The sequence below is a fragment of the Bos indicus x Bos taurus genome, chromosome 28 (assembly GCF_003369695.1).
Source record: "Bos indicus x Bos taurus breed Angus x Brahman F1 hybrid chromosome 28, Bos_hybrid_MaternalHap_v2.0, whole genome shotgun sequence".
Classification (NCBI taxonomy): Eukaryota; Metazoa; Chordata; class Mammalia; order Artiodactyla; family Bovidae; genus Bos; species Bos indicus x Bos taurus.
Window position 1 is genome coordinate 18,246,673 of NC_040103.1, and position 22,513 is coordinate 18,269,185.

Genomic DNA, 22,513 nt, shown 5'->3' on the forward strand with positions numbered 1-22,513 from the left:
TAGGTTTGTCATAGCTTTTTTTCTAAGGAGCAAGCATCTTTTAATTTCATGATTGCAGTCACTGTCCACAGTGATTCTGAAGCCCAAAAAAATACTCTGTCACTTTCTACTTTTTCCCCATCTATTTGCCATGAAATGATGGGACTGGATGCCATGATTTCAGTTTTATGAATGCTGAGGTTCAAGCCAGCTTTTTCACTCTCCTCTTTCACTCACCCTCATCAAGAGACTTTTTAAGTCCTCTTCTCTTTCTGCCATTAGGGTGGTATCATCTGCATATTTGAAGTTGTTGATATTTCTCCTGGCAATCTTGATTCCAGCTTGCGATTCATCCAGCCTGGCATTTCACATGATGTACTCTGCACAGAAGTTAAATGAGCAGGGTGATGATATACAGCCTTGATGTATTCCTTTCCAAATTTAACAAGTCTGTTGTTCCATGTTCAGTTCTACCTGTTGCTTCTTGACCTGCATAAAGGTTTCTCAGGAGGCAGGTAAGATGGTCTGGTATTCCTATCTCTTCAAGAATTTTCCACAGTTTATTGTGACACAAAGACTTCAGTGTAGTCAGTGAAGCAGAAGTAGATTTTTTCTGGAACTCTCTTGCTTTTTCCATGATCCAGTGGATGTTGGCAATTTGATCTCTGGTTCCTCTGCCTTTTCTAAATCCAGTTGTATGTCTGGAGGTTCTCAGTTCACATACTGTTGAAGTCTAGGTTGACAGACTTTGAGCATTACCTTGCTAGCATGTGAAATAAGCACAATTGCACAGTAGTTTGAACATTCTTTGGCACTGTCTTTCTTTAGGATTGGAATGAAAACTAACCAATGAACAAACCTAAACCTGCTTCAGAAACAGAAAGAAAAAAGACAACTTGAAGATGCAATCAGCAAACTCTGGACTATAAAAACTGTGTAAGATAAATGACCAAATTTCTTCAACAAACAAATTGTGTGTAATTGTGTGTGTGTGTATATATGTAAGAGAGAAAGCAGGGTGATGGTGGAATGAATGCCAACTGATTAAGAAATTTAGGAGACCTAATCAGTCAACTGCAGTATATGGGCCTTATTTGGATCCTGATTCAAAAAGCTGTTAAAAAAATCACAAGACAGAAATTTGAACACTGTCTGGATTTTTGATAACACACTATCTTTATATATAACTAGATTTTCTTAAGTATGGCAATAGTAATATTTACAAGTAAAATGATATGATTGCTAGAATTTGCTTCAAAATAATCCTATGGTGGAGGTAATATTCTTTCTACATTTTGTCTTGAAATTTTTTCCAAAAAAAAAAACAAACCATAAAATACAACTACAAAAATGAACTGCCTGCTTTCTTACTTATAATACAAAGATAAGATTGCACTCACATCTTCCTCAGAAACATGTTGTAAAGATAAATGAGTTCTTTGAAAGATGTCTGGGCTAAAGTCTTATTAATCAGGCATGAAGACAAAATTGTTGATGGCTAAAAACAAGCTTTAGAACTTATACATACTCTAATGACAAAGAAGGCATACCTTCTACAAACATATGGCAAGGAATGTTTGAAATAAAGCATAACCATAAGTTAAAATAAGTACTGGGTGTAATTAGCATTAGTGTGATATAATTATTTTCAATTTATGTCAGTGAAATTAGATGCAAACTCTGAAGAAAAAGGTTGCTTAAAAAATTATTTTTGCTGTATTTAATAAAGGAAAATCTAAATAGTTGATAGGGTTCATACATTAAAAGGACTAACATAATCAGAAGAAAATCCCGTGTGCTTCATGATAATTTTACTTGCTAGGGTCCATGATAAATATAATGGTTAAAAGCCATTTCAAGACGTTTAACAAAGGACTATCACACCAACTAGTGTTATTGACTTGTTTAGTACAGATTTTATTATTCATTAAAATGAAGTCATGCATAGTATTTAAATCAAGAAAAGACTATTGATCTCAAAGACTCACACTTCTTTTCCATCCCACTCCCCACCCCACTGGCAATGGATAAAACTTTGGCTAATAAAATGCTTTCAACAATGTATAGGAGATTCAGTGGCTCCAGTTAAGTACCCTTTATTGAGGATGTCTAGCTCAACAACATTCATAGGGAAGTTTTTTGAAGTTAAACAATCACTTTGAAGTAAATCATCCTTTCAAATTTGGATTGAAAAGAAAAGGGGAATAGCTTTTAGGCTTTTCTTTTCTTAATGTGACTATTTCCACAGATGGCTCCCTCTGAAAATTAATGAACTGACTTAGCCTTACAGGAAATGCCATTTAGAAGGACAAGAATTATAGTCATAGAAAAGATCCTATGATCAAAATAGCAGAGCTATTATTTATATACCTTAGCAACTGTAAAATTTATGCTTTCACATAATTTTTAAAGCAGCATTAAGCAAAATTACTATTTTCTAAATCATGAGAGAAGACAATCAAAAGAAAGGAATTTTGCTTTGTATTTAATATTTAACATTGTTAAGCATAAAAAGAAAGATCTTAGAGACCTAGTATTGGAAATACACTAACAAGTGAAACAAAAACACTATTCTTAAAAGTTTTATGTGGTGCTTATCTGCTCTACCTATGAGAAAATACCAACTTGGCATTTATCAATGATCCTATTTATTTAAGAACACATTAATAGCATCTTCCCTTAGAAATTTACAAATTAAGCAAAATAATTAAAACATCTATGTTATACTTCCCTCACGGCTCAGACAGTAAAGAGTCTGCCTACAATGTGGGAGACCAGGGTTCAATCCCTGGGTCAGGAAGATCCCCTGGAGAAGAAAATGGCAACCCACTCCAGTACTCTTGCCTGGAAAATTCCATGGATGGAGGAGCCTGGTGGGCTACAGCCCATAGTGTCGCAAAGAGTCAGACACGACTGAGCAACTTCACTTACTTACTTACCTTATATTTAAAACCAAGTAATTTAAAACACTGAGTAGACTGCATGGATTGAAATTTATGAGTTTATCATAATATTGGAGGTGGGACAGGACAATAGAAATGACACTCATATGCTACATCTGGGGGAGGTAATTCTACTCTAATACATGTTGCCAATATCAATATAATGTCAACATGTAAGACTAACTCCTTATTCTGAAAATTGGTCATTAACATTAAACATGAATCTAGCCTTTTCAGGAGTGACACAATTCATTCTTCTTTACAAAAGAGCACCAGCTAACACATATAGAGGAAGCACAGTAGGGAGAAAAGTATATGCAATCTCCAAAGTAATAACTGGTCTAGATAAGGGCAATCAGTTCATTAAAACCATGTGAAAGGTTGTTGGACAACAAACATATTTACACTCTGGCTATATCACTGAACTGACTACTTGCTAACTATAAAGACAAAAGTTAACATTTACTTTGAAGAGAGCTAGCAGTCATCACCTTAATCAAGTCATTAAACTTGTCATTGCCAACAGTGAGACAACCTGACATCATGTGACTCTGAACATAATGTCCTATAAAGTATTTGACATTATCCCTGAAATATTTTAATAAAAATGTGTAAAATGAATTTAATCAAGTCTCTAGACCTAATTTACAGTTTAGAAGAAGTTAGGATGCATAACTGTTGAAGTGGCCTAGATTGAAAGTGAAAGCTAAAAAGATGTTTTAGCGACAATTGGGGAAGCGTGATTATGGACTGGACACTAGATGATACATAGGAAACCCTCCTAATCTGCCCAGCTGGGGTGACAGAATTATATATACACACATAATTCCATACATATAAATATAAATTACATAATTTGAGAGGCTCCTGTTTTTAAAAGGTGCATGTTGAAATATTCAGGGATGAATTAACAATACTGGAGACTTATGTTCAAATGTCTCCAGAAAAAAAAATAGATAAAAGACTTTATAAAACTTTCCGCTAAATTAGGTCCAATAATCCAATGTAAAACATGGTGACTATAGTTGATAACAGTACTGTATAAGTGAAACTTTCTAAGAGAATAGACTTAATGTTCTCATAAAAAATATCTAAACAAACTATAATCCAATAATGATTTTAATAATGATTACATAACTGTATCTTATTTGTCAAAATTATCAAACTATACCCTTAAAGACTTCCCTGGTGACTCAGAGGGTAAGGAGTCTGCCTGCAATGCCGGAGACTCAGGTTTGATCCCTGGGTTGGGAAGATCCCCTGGAGAAGGAAATGGCAACCCACTCCAGTATTCTTGCCTGGAAAATCCCATGGACGGAGGAGCCTGGCAGGCTACAGTCCATGGGGTCACAAAGAGTCAGACACGACTGAGCAACTTCACTTCTATACCCTTAAAATTGGTGAATTTTATTTTATGTAAAGTATACAACCATAAAGCTGATTAAAAATTAAATACTACAAAAAGTGTTTAACCCACTCCCAAAAAAAGAAAAATAAAGAAATAAAGCAAATATGACAAAATTGTTAATGGGTGACTCGAGATGAAACACAAGTGTTCACTGAGGTGTTTTTTTTACAACTTTTCTATAAATCTGAATAATCTTATAAGTTGAAAAAATAAGTAAAAATTGCTTTAATAAAAAATGTATCTACCTCTATTTAATTTTGTATATATATTCTTTCTGTCTTTTCTTTCCTCTCAACATATTTGTTACTTTTGTTTGCATTGCTTTATTCCCCACTTGGCACCTTGCTTTAGTTTTGTTTTCCAGTTTGTGCTTTAGTTAGTTTTGTTCTTAACTGGTAGATGTAATTTTTGATTTCCTTTGTTTGCCAGGTCAATCTACTGTACTTTATTTTTGCTGGACTGTTTTGATTTTGCTTATGGGTGTGTGTGTATATATATATGTATATTCCATTATTTTAATTATTATTTGACTGATTTTGTAACTGCCATTTGTATGGGATTCAGCTTTGGTTTCTTGTTTTCGGGTATTTGTTTTAATCTCACTTAATGCCATAACAAACCATTTCTGAAATCTTCATTCCTGACCAGAGATCAAGCCCTGAGCCTTTGGAGTGGGAGCACTGACTACAAAATCCTAGACTCCCAGAGAACTAACCCTCGGGAGTATCAAATAGTGAGAACTCACACAAAGGAAACCCCTTGAATACAAGACTTGGCATCACCCAACCATCAGTAGCACCCTGTGCAGGATGTCTCATCTAAACAACAAACAAAATAAAAGTACAAACCCAATCACCAAGCAGACAGGATCACCACCTCACTCAGCCTTGCCCACCAGAGGAAAAACAAAACAAACAACAACAACAAAACTCAGCACAAATCTTATGCTATAGGAAGCTCACACAAACCAATGGACCAAACTTAGGAGGGCAGAAACCAAAAGGAAGACAGAATTCAACCTTGAAGCCTGGGAAAAGGAGACCTCAAATCCAATAAGTTAAAAAAAAAAAAATGTAAAGACAGAGAAACACCACGCAAATGAAAGAACAAGCTAGAAACACAGAAGTCCAAATAAATGAAAATAGGCAAACTACCTAAAAAAGAATTCAGAATAATGATAGTAAAGATGATCAAAAACCTTGAAAACAGAATGGAGAAAAGGCAAGAATCAATTAACAAAGACCTAGAAGAATTAAAGAATAAACAGAGAGACAAACAACACAATTACTGAAATTAAAAATACTCCAGAAGGAATCAATAGGAGAATATCTGAAGCAGAAGAACAAATCAGTGAGCTGGAAGATAAAATGGTGGAAATAATTTCTGAAGAGCAGAATAAAGTAAAAAGAATGAAAAAAACTGAGGATAGTCTCAAAGACCTCTGGTATAATATCAAACACACCAACATTCAAATTATAGGGGTCCCAGCGGAAGAAGAGAAAAAGAAAGGGTATGAGAAAATTTTTGAAGAGATTATAGCTGAAAATTTCCCCAACATGGAGAAGGAAATAGTCAATCAAGTCAAGGAGCTACAGTAATCAAAGCAGTACGGTACTGGCATAAAAACAGAAATACAGACCAATGGACCAGATAGCAAGTCCAGAGATAAACCCACACCTCTGGTCGAACTAAGCTATTACAAACGAGACAAGACCATACAATGGAGAAAAGAAAGTGGCTTCAATAAGTGGTGCTGGAAAAACTGGACAGCTACATGTAAAAGAATGAAATTACAATACTCCCTCACACTATACACAAAAATAAACTCAAAATAGACTAAAGACCTAAATGTAAGGCCGAATACTGTAAGACTCTTAGAGGAATACACAGGCAAAACACTCTCTGACTGTAAATCAAAGCAATCTTTTTGAACAACACCCTAGAGTAATGAAAATAAAAACAATAATAAACAAATGAGACCTAATTAAACTTAAAAGCTTTTGTATAGCAAAGGAAACCATAAACAGAACTAAAAGAATACCCACAGAATGGGAGAAAATATTTGCAAACAATGAGACTGACAAATAGACAAAAAACACATGCAGTTCAATTAAAAAAAAAAACACACACACAACAAAAAAACCCAATTAAAAACTGGACAGAAGCTCTAGACAGACATTTCTCCAGAGAAAACAAACAACTGGCCAAAAAAGCATGTGAAAATATGCCCAACATCACTAATTATTAGAGAAATGCAAATCAAAACTACAATGAGTATCACTTCACACTGGTCAGAATCAAAGTGAAAGTGTTAATCGCTCAATCGTGTAAGCCTCTTTGCAACCCCATGGACGGTAGCCCACCAAGCTCCTCTATCCATAGAATTATCCAGGCAAGAATACTGGAGTAGGTAGCCTTTCCCTTCTCCAGGGTATCTCCCCCACCAAGGATCAAATCCCAGGTCTCCTGGATTTCAGGCAGATTCTTTACCAGCTGAGCCACCAGGGAAGCCCCCACTGGTCAGAATGGTCACCATCAAAAAATCTACAAACAATAGATTGGAGAGGGAGTGGAGAAAAGGGAACTCTCTGGTGCTGTTTGGGAATATAAATTGGTAGAACCACTATGGAGAACAGTATGGAGGTTTCTTAAAAAACTAAAAATAAAGCCATCATATGATCCAGCAATTTCGCTCCTGGGCATCTACCCAGTTCAATTCAGTCGTTCAGTCGTGTCTGATTCTTTGTGACCCCATGGACTGCAACACACCAGGCCTCCCTGTCCATCACAAACTCCACGAGTTTACCCAAACTCATGTCCATTGAGTTGGTGATGCCATCCAACCATCTCATCCTCTGTCATCCCCTTGTCCTCCTGCCCTCAATCTTTCCCAGCATCAGGGTCTTTTCAAATGAGTCAGCTCTTCGCATCAGGTGGCCATGTATTGGAGTTTCAGCTTCAACAACAGTCCTTCCAATGAACGCCCAGGACTGGTCTCCTTTAGGATGGACTGGTTGGATCTCCTTGCAGTCCAAGGGACTCTCAAGAGTCTTCTCCAATACCACAGTTCAAAAGCATCAATTCTTCGGCGCTCAGCTTTCTTTACGGTCTAACTCTCACATCCATACATGACCATTGGAAAAACCATAGCCTTGACTAGATGGACCTTTGTTGGAAAAGTAATGTCTCTGCTTTTGAATATGCTATCTAGGTTGGTCATAAGTTTCCTTCCAAGGAGTAAGCATCTTCTAATTTCATGGCTGTAATCACCATCTGCAGTGATTTTGAAGCACAGAAAAATAAAGTCTGACACTATTTCCACTGTTTCCCCATTCATTTCCCATGAAGTGATGGGACCAGATGCCACACTGAGCTTTAAGCCAACTTTTTCACTTTCCTCTTTCACTTTCATCAAGAGGCTTTTTAGTTCCTCTTCACTTTCTGCCATAAGGGTGGTGTCATCAGCATATCTGAGGTTATTGATATTTATCCTGGCAATCTTGATTCCAGCTTGTGCTTCTTCCAGCCCAGCGTCTCTCATGATGTACTCTGCATATAAGTTAAATAAGCAGGGTGACAATATACAGCCTTGACGAACTCCTTTTCCTATTTGGAACCAGTCTGTTGTTCCATGTCCAGTTCTAACTGTTGCTTCCTGACCTGCATATAGGTTTCTCAAGAGGCAGGTCAGGTGGTCTGGTATTCCCATCTCTTGAAGAATTTTCCACAGTTGATTGTGATCCACACAGTCAAAGGCTTTGGCATAGTCAATAAAGCAGTAATAGATGTTTTTCTGAAACTCTCTTGCTTTTTCCATGCCAACGGATGTTTGATCTCTGGTTCCTCTGCCTTTCCTAAAACCAGCTTGAACATCTGGAAGTTCACGATTCACGTGTTACTGAAGCCTGGCTTGAAGAATTTTGAGCATTACTTTACTAGCGTGTGAGATGAGTGCAATTGTGTGGTAGTTTGAGCATTCTTTGGCATTGCCTTTCTTTGGGATTGGAATGAAAACTGACCTTTTCCAGTCCTGTGGCCACTGCTGAGTTTTCCAAATTTGCTGGCATATTGAGTGCAGCACTTTCACAGCATCATCTTTCAGGATTTGAAATAGCTCAACTGGAATTCCATCACCTCCACTACCTTTGTTCATAGTGACACTTTCTAAGGCCCACTTGACTTCACATTCCAGGATGTCTGGCTCTAGGTCAGTGATCACACCATCGTGATTATCTTGGTCATGAAGCTCTTTTTTTGTACAGTTCTTCTGTGTATTCTTGCCACCTCTTCTTAATATCTTCTGCTTGTGTTAGGTCCATACCATTTCTGTCCTTTATTGAGCCCATCTTTGCATGAAATGTTCCCTTGGTGTCTCTAATTTTCTTGAAGAAATCTCTAGTCTTTCCCATTCTGTTGTTTTCCTCTATTTCTTTGCATTGATCACTGAGGAAGGCTTTCTTATCTCTCCTTGCTATTCTTTGGAACTCTGCATTCAGATGGGTATATCTTCCCTTTTCTCCTTTGCTTTTCGCTTCTCTTCTTTTCACAGCTATTTGTAAGGCCTCCCCAGACAGCCGTTTTGCTTTTTTGCATTTCTTTTCCATGGGGATGGTCTTGATCCCTGTCACCTGTACAGTGTCTCAAACCTCTGTCCATAGTCCATCAGGTACTCTGTCTATCAGATCTAGTCCCTTAAATCTATTTCTTACTTCCACTATAAAATCACAAGGGATTTGATTTAGGTCATACCTGAATGGTCTAGTGGTTTTCCCTACTTTCTTCAATTTAAGTCTGAATTTGGCAATAAGGAGTTCATGATCTGAGCCACAGTCAGCTCCTGGTCTTGTTTTTGCTGACTGTATAGAGCTTCTCCATCTTTGGCTGCAAAGAATATAATCAATCTGATTTTGGTGTTCCCTATCTGGTGATGTCCATGTGTAGAGTCTTCTCTTGTGTTGTTGGAAGAGGGTGTTTGTTATGACCAGTGCATTTTCTTGGCAAAACTCTATTAGTCTTTGCCCTGCTTCATTCCGTATTCCAAGGCCAAATTAGCGTGTTATTTCAGGTGTTTCTTGACTTCCTACTTTTGCATTCCAGTCCCCTATAATGAAAAGGACATCTTTTTCGGGTGTTAGTTCTAAAAGGTCTTGTAGGTCTTCATAGAACCATTCAACTTCAGCTTCTTCAGCATTACTGGTTGGGGAATAGACTTGGATTACTGTGATATTGAATGGTTTGCCTTGGAAACAAACAGAGATCATTCTGTCGTTTTTGAGATTGCATCCAAGTACTGCATTCGGATTCTTTAGTTGACCATGATGGCTACCTCATTTCTTCTAAGGAATTCTTGCCCACAGTAGTAGATATAATGGTTATCTGAGTTAAATTCACCCATTCCAGTCCATTTTAGTTCGCTGATTCCTAGAATGTCAACGTTCACTCTTGCCATCTCCTGTTTGACCACTTCCAATTTGCCTTGATTCATGGACCTGGCATTCCAAGTTCCTATGCAATATTGCTCTTTACAGCATTGGACCTTGCTTCTATCACTAGTCACATCCACAACTGGGTATTGTTTTTGCTTTGGCTCCTTCCCTTCATTCTTTCTGGAGTTACTTCTCCACCGACCTCCTGTAGCATACTGGGCACCTACCGACCTGGGGAGTTCCTCTTTCAGTGTCCTATCATTTTGCTTTTTCATACTGTTCATGGGGTTCTCAAGGCAAGAACACTGAAGGTTTGCCATTCCCTTCTCCAGTGGACCACATTCTGTCACACTGAAACCATAATCACACAAAAGTTGCCAACCTAACCACATGGACCACAGCCTTGTCCAACTCAATGATACTAAGCCATGACAGAAGTTAGATATTTAAAAATAAATGTCATATGGTGTTGCTTATTTTGGGAATCTTGAAAAGTGGTACAAATGAACTTATTTACAACACAGATAAAGAAGTAGAAAATAATCTTATGGTTGCCAGGAGAAAAGCAGGAGGAGGGATAAATTGAAATATTGGTATTGATGTATACACACCTACATAGAAAATAGATAACTAATAAGGACCTACTATATAGCACAGGGGACTCTACTCAATATGCTGCAAATGACCTATATGGGAAAAGAATCTAAAAAAAGAGTGGATATACGTATATGTATAACTGATTCACTTTGTTGTACACCTGAAACTAACACAGTGTATAAATTAATTATACTTTCATACAAAAATTTTTTTTAAGTAAGAAATGCAAAGGAAAAATTTCTACTGAGAAAGGGCAGGAATCAGTGCTGGAATCAGCACTGGAGAAAATTAAGATGGAAATATTGCAAAGTTAGGTAATTTAACACTTTGTCATCATTTTAATTTTTGAGATAAGCAACTAAATTATATTAATCTTCCCAACCTTAACCTTACGATTTAATATTAAAATTCTTTTTGGTACTTTAAACAACAGTCATATTCACTGGTGGAGAAGGCAATGGCACCCGACTCAAGAGTTCTCGCCTAGAAAATCCCATGGATGGAGGAGCCTGGTAGGCTGCAGTCCATGGGGTCGTGAAGAGTCGGACACGACTGAGCGACTTCACTTTCACTTTTCACTTTCATGCATTGGAGAGGGAAATGGCAACCCACTCCAGGGTTCTTGCCTGGAGAATCCCAGGGACGGGGGAGCCTGGTGGGCTGCTGTCTCTGGGGTCGCATAGTTGGACACGACTGAAACGACTTAGCAGCAGCAGCAGCAGCAGCATATTCACTGGAAGCAGTAATTGTGTCATCAGTCCTCAGGGTCAAATACAGCTCATGTTGTACCAAGCCTAAGGCTGAGTCTATACAAATTATTAGATAAATAATATTCCTGTGAATCTGCAATGCTTAATTGTGGAGCCACCACGGGATTTCTAAATATGCTGATTTCAGTGATCATAATAATGGAGCTGATTGACTACAGAATCCCATCAGTTGCCAGGTCATCAGCCTTTATTACCACAGGAAAAATGAGTCAATTGAAAAAGGTCAATTTAGTCAGGCCATGTAAATACTGTTAACCACTTTTTGGAAATAGACTCATCATCAAACAAGAAAATACATATGCACTGACTACAGTAACCAAGAAGTTCTATTATAATTGTCCTCTTAAATTTAAATCGTAAAGTTTCAATAGATTCATAAGTTACTGCCCACAGGTAACTTGGCTTTGGACTGAGAACCTCATTTCAAAGCTACTTTATACTTTCAAAACTGATTCAAAGTGGATTTGGAGATAGGAAAGTTTAATTTTGCTTCATTAGCAGTATGACTATGAAGAAAAAAAAATCCATGAATTTTTAATCTATGTTTTCTACCCATTAGGAAAAAAGCGACCCATACAATTTTATTTACTAGCTAGACAAGTTCTATCTGATCTCTGAGTACGGGTTTTCACTTGTAAAACAGAAATAAGATACCTGTAAAACAGGGTTGACCTACCTGCTCTGCCTCCCTTAAAGGGCTGCGATAAGAAAAATGAATACCTTGAAGGCTGTTTTCAAATCTAACTTTTAAAATATCACTTGTTTGGATTACATTTTAATTTAGTTTATAGCTATCCATATTCCATTGTACAACATACAAGAAAAAAATTGGTAGGATTTCTTTTTTATTACTTAACTACCTAGTGAAAATAAGGTTACACAAAATCATCTATGTATCAGAAGAGCTCTAGCCAAAAGTATTTAACATGAATAAAGCAAAACAATTAGTCAAAAACAAATTTGGGAATTTGCCTGGACTTTTCAAAAATGTCAATGTCATGATAAATTTTTTTAAGAATGGCAAGTGAAGGGTACAATTTAGATAAAAAGGAAACAAATGACATGGTGACCAGATGCAATCTGTAATCCTTGATGGAGTCTTGGATAAAACAAAAAATAAAAATTGGAACATTTTGGAGACAATTGAGGCAATTTGCTCGGTATATTAGATAGCATTATTTCATCAACAATAAATTTATTGACTATGATAATAATATTACAGATATGAAGGAAATGTCCTTGTTTTCAGGAGAAACATGCTAATACATACTAGGAAAGAGATTTCATGCTGCTTGCTGCTTACTTTCAAATGGTTCAGAAAAAAATTTTTTTAAGTATCTAGAGAGAAAGCAAATGTGGTAAAAATGTTAAGAACAGCTGAATAATCTAGGAGATGGGTACCAGGTTTTATTTTTCTATTCTTTCAACTTTTCTATACATCTGAAATTTAAAAAAAACTCTGGCGGGGAAGTGAACACTATGTTCAACAAAAAGTTGACAAACAAAGGAAAAATTACATCAATTTTCCAGTAATAAAAAGACACTGTAACCTAATTTTTAAATGAAAATAAATTCACTGTTATAATATTTGAGGTGTATTATTTAAGAGCAACATTAATCTTTCTAATACAACAGATAAATTAAGTGGACTTAATTACATAATAAAAGGTCTCACTATAGGATTTCCTTTAAGAAAAAGTGGCATCATCTCTAAAAGCAGGGCAGAAACAGATCAAATGTCATTACTGGAAAGATCATAGAAATTAACTAAATCTTTATACACTAGCAGACCAGTATCTACATGTTTTTTCAGGACATATACTAACATTTTTTCTCAAAAGATAACTTACAGGCAAGTAGAACATGTATATTACAGTTAACAGATGTGATGGCTCATGTTTTACCACACACTGAAGGCAAGCAAAGTTAAACAACTAGAAACAATTGAAGTTCATGGGCAGAAAACATGATCTTCTAATCTAGAAATACTAATTTAATTCTAGAGTTGGAATGCTATAAAGGAGGAGGAAAAACTCTCTAATAAACCCTAGACTTGGAGGATAGACAAACTTAAGATGGTGAGATAAAATAAGTCTGCCTTAGACTGAAAAATTTTCCTGCAGATTTCTGGGTAAAAACTTTCAAACTAAAATTTTATAATCTCCTTTTTATCAAACCAGTATATTTATATGTATGTGTATTCTTCTGGCAGAAGGCTAAACAACTGTCCATCAATCCCATAAGAAATCACAAAGTATACTCAGGAATTTCTTTTTATGGGTTCATTTAAGCATTAACTAGAAAGAGCATATTACTGTAACATGATGTTTATATGATATCTTAATTATACATTCATAAAAAATTTAAACCACCTGTTAATGTCAGGTCACCTTCTCTGCTTTAAGATCTATTTGCTGGTATAGATCTCCAATTACTACACTTTCTTAGAAAATATACAGTACTTCCTTTACCAGATAAGTTTTATAAATAGAAAAATAAGATTAAATTATCTTTATGAACTATTTTTAGCAGTTCTTCCCATTTTTATAAATAAGATGACAACAGTGTGAACTGTAATAGAAAATAATTTTATAAAATATTATACCTTTATCTTCAAAATAGCATTTTATTTACCTTGTTAATAGACACTATCAAAGCTGGTTCCACTTTAGCTTCAATTTCTTCTGGAGTGTAAAAACAATAGAGTTTACCCCCTCTTAAAACACAGTACAACCTTCTCCAACGAATTAGACCTCCTACCATTTGCTGAAAAAGAAAAATCAAGAAATTCTCAACTTTAAATCATTATTTATCATCTTAACCCTAAACTCAACAAAATACTTGAATTATCAGTTAGTTTTTAAAGATGTTTTAATATGATAGCTACCCAATTAATTTAATATACAATAAGTTAGTAGCCCAAAGTCAAAAAGTTAGTATCAGAGAAGAAATGTTTTGAATTCTCAAAAACATTATGCATAAAGGAAGTAATGATTATCACATAACTCATACACATAAAATCATAAATCAACGCAATTTAAGAGAAGCTAGCCTATTAAAAATTAGTGCTTAGAATTCCACAGAAATTCACCGAATGACTCAGGAAAATTATAAAAATAACTCAATGCTCAAAATATAACTTTCCCTTACTGTTCTCAGAACACGGACTTCCCTGTATAAATGCAAATTTTCTTTCCTCTTAATGGAATCTTTTTTAAAAAGCTATTGATTGACGCCCATAATTAATTATTTACTGAATATAAATAACTATAGTTATAAATAAATAAGGAGTAGGTTGCACAGAGGCAGCTTTGGAAGCCTAGAGGCCAAAACTGTGCTGAAAGCTGTCCTCATCAGTTTCCCCAAGTAGTCCTCTGTTACCGATTATCCTGTTGCTGCTATTAATGAAGCAGAGGAACCTGGAGAGGCAGCTCCCTAGCCATCAGAATTGCATTAAGACCCTTCCCCTTCCCGCCTTATCACTCCCAGCCATAACTCCTATTCTAACAATGAGGAAGCTGCCATTCAAGAGACAATTTTATATACAAAAAAAGAAAATACTTCTCAATATCAAAATGCCAAACAATTGTCACTGAGATCTAAATTAGAGCTACAATTGTTGTAGGATATTTAAAGTCTTCTAACCTGCTCATTAAGAAATCCCACAAATACATCCTCAGCCATACAGGTTGGTTGGGCGACTAGTCGGCAGCACATGTTACCATATAAGGGAAGCCAAAATGAAGATTCTTCTATTTAAATGAGAAAAAAAGTCAAGGTATAAATATGTGTTTATTTAAGGTCATTATACATTTCAATTATTTTTACAATTTTTTTTGCTTTATATAAGAACATATGTAAAGGTCCCTCCTACTCATATTACCATATTCAATGACAACATCAAATGAAAGAAAGCAGTCAGGACAGGATGATATTAAACTAATAGTTTGTAGTAGTGGTCCCCAACATTTTGGGCACCAGGGACCGGTTTTGTGGAAGACAATTTTGCTACACACTGCGAGGGTGGAATGGTTTTAGGATGATTCAAACACATTACTTATATTGTGCATTTTACTTATATTATTATTATTATTATTACATCAACTCCATCTCAGATCATCAGGCATTAGATTCTGGAGTTTGGGGATCCCTGGTTTATAGCATGCTGTCACCTGGAATAGACATGGAACTTTTAGTCTCTTGATCTCTTTCTTCTTAAAACAATTAATCAATGGAGGTAGTTCAGGGCATATAAGTAAACTCAGGTAATTTAAAAAAATTCCTAATAAAATGATTTTTGTATGTCACATTCTACTTTTTACTCTGGTTTTCATTATAGTAATTAGCAAATTGATCCTCTGAATAAAACACTTCATAGCACAACTTAATTTAATAATAAACCTTTAGGCCCTTCCCCTTCTCCCTTTCCTTACAGTTGTAAGCCATTATGTGAAGCCCACCAAGATGGGGATCTGTGCCAAGAGTTGGGGGGAGGGGAACAGTAGTGGGCAGAGCTAGGTGCTGGAGCCAGGCAGGATAAGAAGGGTGAGTGAGAAAGCTTCCTGGCATGAGGCGGCAGAGCCTAAATGGGCTGAGGACGATGGATCACATGGGCAATCTAGAACCCAAGGGGAATCTCTTTTCAGTGGTTGGCCTGGCATGGAGAGTTGGGGTCCAGGTAGAGCAAGGAGGGTATCTATGCGCAGTGGCTGCCCAAGTGAGGTGTCAGAATCCAAGGAGAGTAAGAGAAGTGTGCACATTTCGGGGGTGGTCCAGACATGGGTGTCAGCTTGAGGAGTGAGGAAGCCGTTCACACATCTGGTAAACCAGAGGAGTGCATCAGAGTCCAGGAAGAAGGAAATCCAAGCACAGGGGCAGCTGGGTATGGGGTGTCAGAGCACAGGGAGGCTGACGAGGGTGTCCACATGGGGTAACGAGGGCAGCCAGGCACGTGGGGTTAAAACCCGAGTCGGGTGAGGAAGGCAATTATGTGAGGAAGATGGGAAAAAGGTTGCTTTTAAGGAGACTAATCAAAGAATAAAAGACAGTAGATAATATAAAGATAATAGAAGACAGGTTTCTCACTATCACAGAAAGGAAATACAAATATGCAGAATGAACTCTTTGGTATTGGTTTAGAACTAGATGTACTGGTATGAACTCATGGTTTTCAACATATAGAGATTAAGAAATCCATGACAAAAAATATATACATGTACGTCCACTAAGAGGGCCTAGGAAAAGTGACAACTAATGGTGACAGTCTAATAGCAGTGAATTTACCTAAAGCTCCATGTCTTCTAAATAGTATTTCTATTCAAAAGAACCAGTCTTCTTTGGAGAAACGGCTGATTCCAGGACTGGGGCAGGTAAAGTACATGAAGAGTCTGAAATATTTTGTCATGCCTGAAGCAAGGAAGTACTCAATGAATGAGGAGGACATGGAAAAAGACAGAGACCCATCTTGAATGTAATCCCACTGGCCCAAACGAAGACAGTTTTAATCTCAAAATAAACAAGATATTAACAGATTATAATGCACTGAGTAAAACTATAAAACACGAATCCATGTTATTATATAAATAAATCAATGAATAAGTTGGAAGTCTAATAAATATTATACTTAGTTTCAAAGTATCCTCATTCCACACACGAACTATATATTAATTACAAAAGGGGGAAGCAAAAGGAGTAACTGTACAGTAGAGAAGCTCGACAGACACCCTAAATCAAGCGACCGAGGTGCATATCATCAGTAATGGGATGAATCAAAATATGCCACCTGATAGAATGCAATGAGAATGCAGCACTTCTGTGACATTTCTGCCAAAGACGCATATCCTGAGTCTTAGCACCAGAAAACATTCAACAAACCTAAACACAGAGAACTTCTACAAAATAACTATGATATTTTAAAATGTCATAGTTATGAAAGCCAAGGAAAGACTGCAGAACTGATCTAGATTGAAAGAAACTAAAGAAGCATGATGATTAAATGCAGTAAGTGAATCTACACTGGATCCTTTGGTCATAGGGATGTTACTGGAAAAATATTTGAATGGTGTCTGTTTAATAGGAATAACAGTAATACATTAATATTCATTTTCTGACTTAGATAGCTGTAATGATGTAGCTGGATGTCTTTTAGCAGGAAATAGATACTAACATAGTTGAGAGTAATGAAGCATCAGATAAGCACCTTGCTCTCATATACTTCTTGAGAAAAACAAAAAGACCTTGATATTCAACTTTTAACTTTTCTATAAGTTTGCAATTGTTTAATATTCCATTCTTTCAAAAAACATTAAGATATTCCTCTAATGTGCAGGTGGGTATACAGCCTTTATAACTGTATGGAAGGAAAGCACTGTATAATCTATTGTGTGTATCAGGGTATAAATAAAAATGCAACATATGGCCAGTCCTTTTTCACACTGGACCACACAAAAAAAGATTTATAAAGTTTTCACTGCACCCCTGTTGGTAAATGCCTATTAAATGACTAACCATTGGCTGTTACTATTATTAACCAAAAAGTAAGTTCAGAAAATAAAATACTTTTGCTAAAAATACAATTATTTAATATATATTTAATAGATGTAGCCAAGGTTTGGTACATCAGTTAAAAGAAAAAGACCAGCCTAAATGAAGAGCATATGTGTGGATGCTAAGTTGCTTCAGTAGTGACCAATTTCTGTGCAACCCCATGGACTGTAGCCCGCCAGGCTCCTCTGTCCATGGGATTCTCCAGGCAAGAATACCAGAGTGGGTTGCCATGCCCTCCTCCAGGGGGATCTTCCTGACCCAGGGATTGAACCCCAGTCTCTTACCTCTAACCTGCATCAGCAGGCAGGTTCTTTACCACTAGGACCACCTGAGAAGCCCAAATGAACAGCACAAAATAAAATAATTGTTATCAATGTACCTGCTCAAGCTTCTACTAAAGAATAGCACACAACAAAATTTCTGGGCCTATTCTTTTTTATTATTACCTCGTTAAAGCTGCTATCTTTTAGAAATGAAGGGCTTCATCTGAGAGAATTAAGTGTATAAATACAACACAGCCAATGATTTTAAAATGCAGATATAAATAAATGAGAATCTCCTTTCTTAAAATAGGCAGGAAATGAAAGAAACATTATATAAAAGCATGGATCTCAGAAATATATCTGAAATCAAATTTGTGATTTATGAATTTAAAGTTTCAAAGTGAATTTCTTTACATACAAGATTTATGGATGACTTGTCTTTAAGTTAGGATGTAACTCCTAAAGAAATAGAATCATAAGTGATTAGTTTTTCAGACCAGTTCATAAAGTTTGTTCAAACAACAATGTACCTGGAACCTAAACACCACATGTAACAGTTTCTCCAGCAAAATAACTTCAGATTTCATGGCACACCAAGAAAAATAATTCCTTCCTAGTTGTAGTCCTTGAAAAAAGATATTCAATGTAAAATTCTTTGCTCTACAGATCACATGCCACATAGGCTGCAATCAGCTGCTACTTCCCATGTAGATTTCTCTACAGCTCATGACCACTGGAGAATAAAGCACAGAGCTACAGCTTCTACTTTTAACAAGAAGGATGGCATCTATGCTGGTCACTTAACTTGCCCAAGTATCAACTCTCATTCTTAAAAATACTACCTATAAAGTACTAGGGTTGTGAAATCAAATAAGAAAATGCATATATATGACATTTATCACTGTATCTGGCATGTAACAGATGCTTCTTATAATTTCATATCCAGGGCACTCTCAGTCCCGAAGCCATATCCTTTCCATTTTTCAATGCTGTCTTTCCAGTCTTGTGCAACACATTTAATCAAAATACTTTATTCTTCTTTTCTAACCAAGGGTGATATTAGGGCAAGATGAAATGAAACAGGAAGTGAAAGAACAGTTTGACTTTTCATTACTCGAGGATTTTATCTAATTCATCTGTAGTTTCAGAAGGGGAACAAAATGGAGTTTTAAAATGACAGCGACAACAAAACAAAGGCAGAGAAAGAATCCAGATAACATCTCAGTTCCATGTCAGTCAATCTTTACAATGTAACTTCATTGTTTTATAAAAAGTATAAAAATTTCTTGATGACAAATACAAGCCTTATGATACCATTTTGGCTTTTTCCTTCTTGGGAGAAAATAATAGCAAATGAAGCAACTGACAAACAATTAATCTCAAAAATATACAAGCAACTCCTGCAGCTCAATTCCAGAAAAAAAAACGACTCAATCAAAAAATGGGCCAAAGAACTAAATAGACATTTCTCCAAAGAAGACATACAGATGGCTAACAAACACATGAAAAGATGCTCAACATCACTCATTATCAGAGAAATGCAAATCAAAACCACTATGACATACCATTTCACGCCAGTCAGAATGCCTGCGATCCAAAAGTCTACAAGCAATAAATGCTGGAGAGGGTGTGGAGAAAAGGGAACCCTCTTACACTGTTGGTGGGAATGCAAACTAGTACAGCCACTATGGAGAACAGTGTGGAGATTCCTTAAAAAACTGGAAATAGAACTGCCATACGACTCAGCAATCCCACTGCTGGGCATTCACAGTGAGGAAACCAGAACTAAAAGAGACACGTGTACCCCAATGGTCATTGCAGCACTGTTTATAATAGCCAGGACATGGAAGCAACCTAGATGCCCATTAGCAGATGAATGGATAAGAAAGCTGTGGTACATATATACAATGGAGTATTACTCAGCCATTAAAAAGAATACATTTGAATCAGTTCTAATGAGGTGGATGAAACTGGAGCCTATTATACAGAGTGAAGTAAGCCAGAAAGAAAAACACCAATACAGTACACTAACGCATATATATGGAATTTAGAAAGATGGTAACAATAACCCTGTATACGAGACAGCAAAAGAGACACTGATATATAGATCAGTCTTTTGGACTCTGTGGGAGAGGGAGCGGGGGATGATTTGGGAGAATGGCATTAAAATATGTATAATATAAGAAACAAATCGCCAGTCCAGGTTCGATGCAGGATACAGGAACCTTGGGGCTGGTGCACTGGAAGGTCCCAGAGGGATAGTATAGGGAGGGAGGTGGGAGGGGGGTTCAGGATGGGGAACACGTGTACACCCGTGGCAGATGCATGTTGATTTATGGCAAAACCAATACAATATTGTAAAGTAAAATAATAATAATAATAATTAAAAAAAATAAAGACAGCTTTGAAAAAGAAAAAAGAGCAATAAAATTGAGTTATAAATTTCAAAAATCTTGTATATCCTCTTTATAGTATTTGGGAGACACTGACATAACTTTTTGGGGGGTGTTAGTTCTAAAAGGTCTTGTAGGTCTTCATAGAACCGTTCAACTTTAGCTTCTTCAGCATTACTGGTTGGGGCATAGACTTGGATTACTGTGATATTGAATGGTTTGCCTTGGAAACAAACAGAGATCATTCTGTCGTTTTTGAGATTGCATCCAAGTACTGCATTTCGTACTCTTTTGTTGACCATGATGGCTACTCCATTTCTTCTGAGGGATTCCTGCCCGCAGTAGTAGATATAATGGTCATCTGACTTAAATTCACCCATTCCAGTCCATTTCAGTTCGCTGATTCCTAGAATGTCAACATTCACTCTTGCCATCTCTTGTTTGACCACTTCCAATTTGCCTTGATTCATGGACCTGACATTCCAGGTTCCTATGCAATATTGCTCTTTACAGCATCGGACTTTGCTTCTATCACCAGTCACATCCACAGCTGGGTATTGTTTTTGCTTTGGCTCCATCCCTTCGTTCTTTCTGGAGTTATTTCTCCACTGATCGCCAGTAGCATATTGGGCACCTACTGACCTGGGGAGTTTCTCTTTCAGTATCCTATCATTTTGCCTTTTCATACTGTTCATGGGGTTCTAAAGGCAAGAATACTGAAGTGGTTTGCCATTCTCTTCTCCAGTGGACCACATTCTGTCAAATCTCTCCACCATGACCCGCCCATCTTGGGTTGCCCCACAGGCATGGCTTAGTTTCAGTGAATTAGACAAGGCTGTGGTCCTAGTGTGATTAGATTGACTAGTTTTCTGTGAGTATGGTTTCAGTGTGTTTGCCCTCTGATGCCCTCTTGCAAAACCGAACGTCTTACTTGGGTTTCTCTTACCTTGGGCGTGGGGTATCTCTTCACGGCTGCTCTGGCAAAGGGCAGCCACTGCTCCTTACCTTGGATGACGGATATCTCCTCACCGCCGCCCTTCCTGACCTTCAATGTGGGATAGCTGCTCTAGGCCCTCCTGCGCCCGTGCAGCCACGGCTCCTTGGACGTGGGGTTGGTCCTCCTGGCCACCGCCCCTGGACTCACGTCCATCAGTCAGTGATGCCATCCAGCCATCACATCCTCTGTCGTCCCCTTCTCCTCCTGCCCCCAATCCCTCCCAGCATCAGAGTCTTTTCCAATGAGTCAACTCTTCACATGAGGTGGCCAAAGTACTGGAGTTTGAGCTTCAGCATCATTCCTTCCAAAGAAATCCCAGGGCTGATCTCCTTCAGAATGGACTGGTTGTATCTCCTTGCAGTCCAAGGGACTCTCAAGAGTCTTCTCCAACACCACAGTTCAAAAGCATCAATTCTTCGGCGCTCAGCCTTCTTCACAGTCCAACTCTCACATCCATACACGAACCCAGGAAAAACCATAGCCTTGACTAGATGAACCTTTGTTGGCAAAGTAGTCTCTGCTTTTGAACATGCTATCTAGGTTGGTCATAAGTTTCCTTCCAAGGAGTAAGCGTCTTTTAATTTCATGGCTGCAGTCACCATCTGCAGTGATTTTGGAGCCCAGAAAAATAAAGTCTGACACTGTTTCCACTGTTTCCCCATCTATTTCCCATGAAGTGGTGGGACCGGATGCCATGATCTTCGTTTTCTGAATGTTGAGCCTTAAGCTAACTTTTTCACTCTCCACTTTCACTTTCATCAAGAGGCTTTTGAGTTCCTCTTCACTCTCTGCCATAAGGGTGGTGTCATCTGCATATCTGAGGTTATTGGTATTTCTCCTGGCAATCTTGATTCCAGCTTGTGTTTCTTCCAGTCCAGCATTTCTCATGATGTACTCTGCATATAAGTTAAATAAACAGGGTGACAATATACAGCCTTGACAAACTCCTTTTCCTATTTGGAACCAGTCTGTTGTTCCATGTCCTGTTCTAACTGTTGCTTCCTGACCTGCATACAAATTTCTCAAGAGGCAGATCAGGTGGTCTGGTATTCCCATCTCTTTCAGAATTTTCCACAGTTGATTGTGATCCACACAGTCAAAGGCTTTGGCATAGTCAATAAAGCAGAAATAGATGTGTTTCTGGAACTCTCTTGCTTTTTCCATGATCCAGCGGATGTTGGCAATTTGATCT

General features: G+C 37.2%; 1 protein-coding gene across 3 annotated transcripts in view; it reads right to left on the minus strand.

The window, feature by feature from the left end:
• Positions 1–22,513, minus strand: part of RTKN2 (rhotekin 2) — a 113,391-nt gene that overhangs the window by 22,522 nt on the left and 68,356 nt on the right. For all 3 annotated transcript variants that reach the window (XM_027530703.1, XM_027530705.1, XM_027530704.1), the window contains 2 exons: positions 14,768–14,874; positions 13,757–13,888 (listed from right to left, as the gene is read on the minus strand). In XM_027530703.1, the coding sequence (XP_027386504.1) occupies positions 13,757–13,888; positions 14,768–14,874 (239 nt within the window). The remainder of the gene's footprint in view (positions 1–13,756; positions 13,889–14,767; positions 14,875–22,513) is intronic.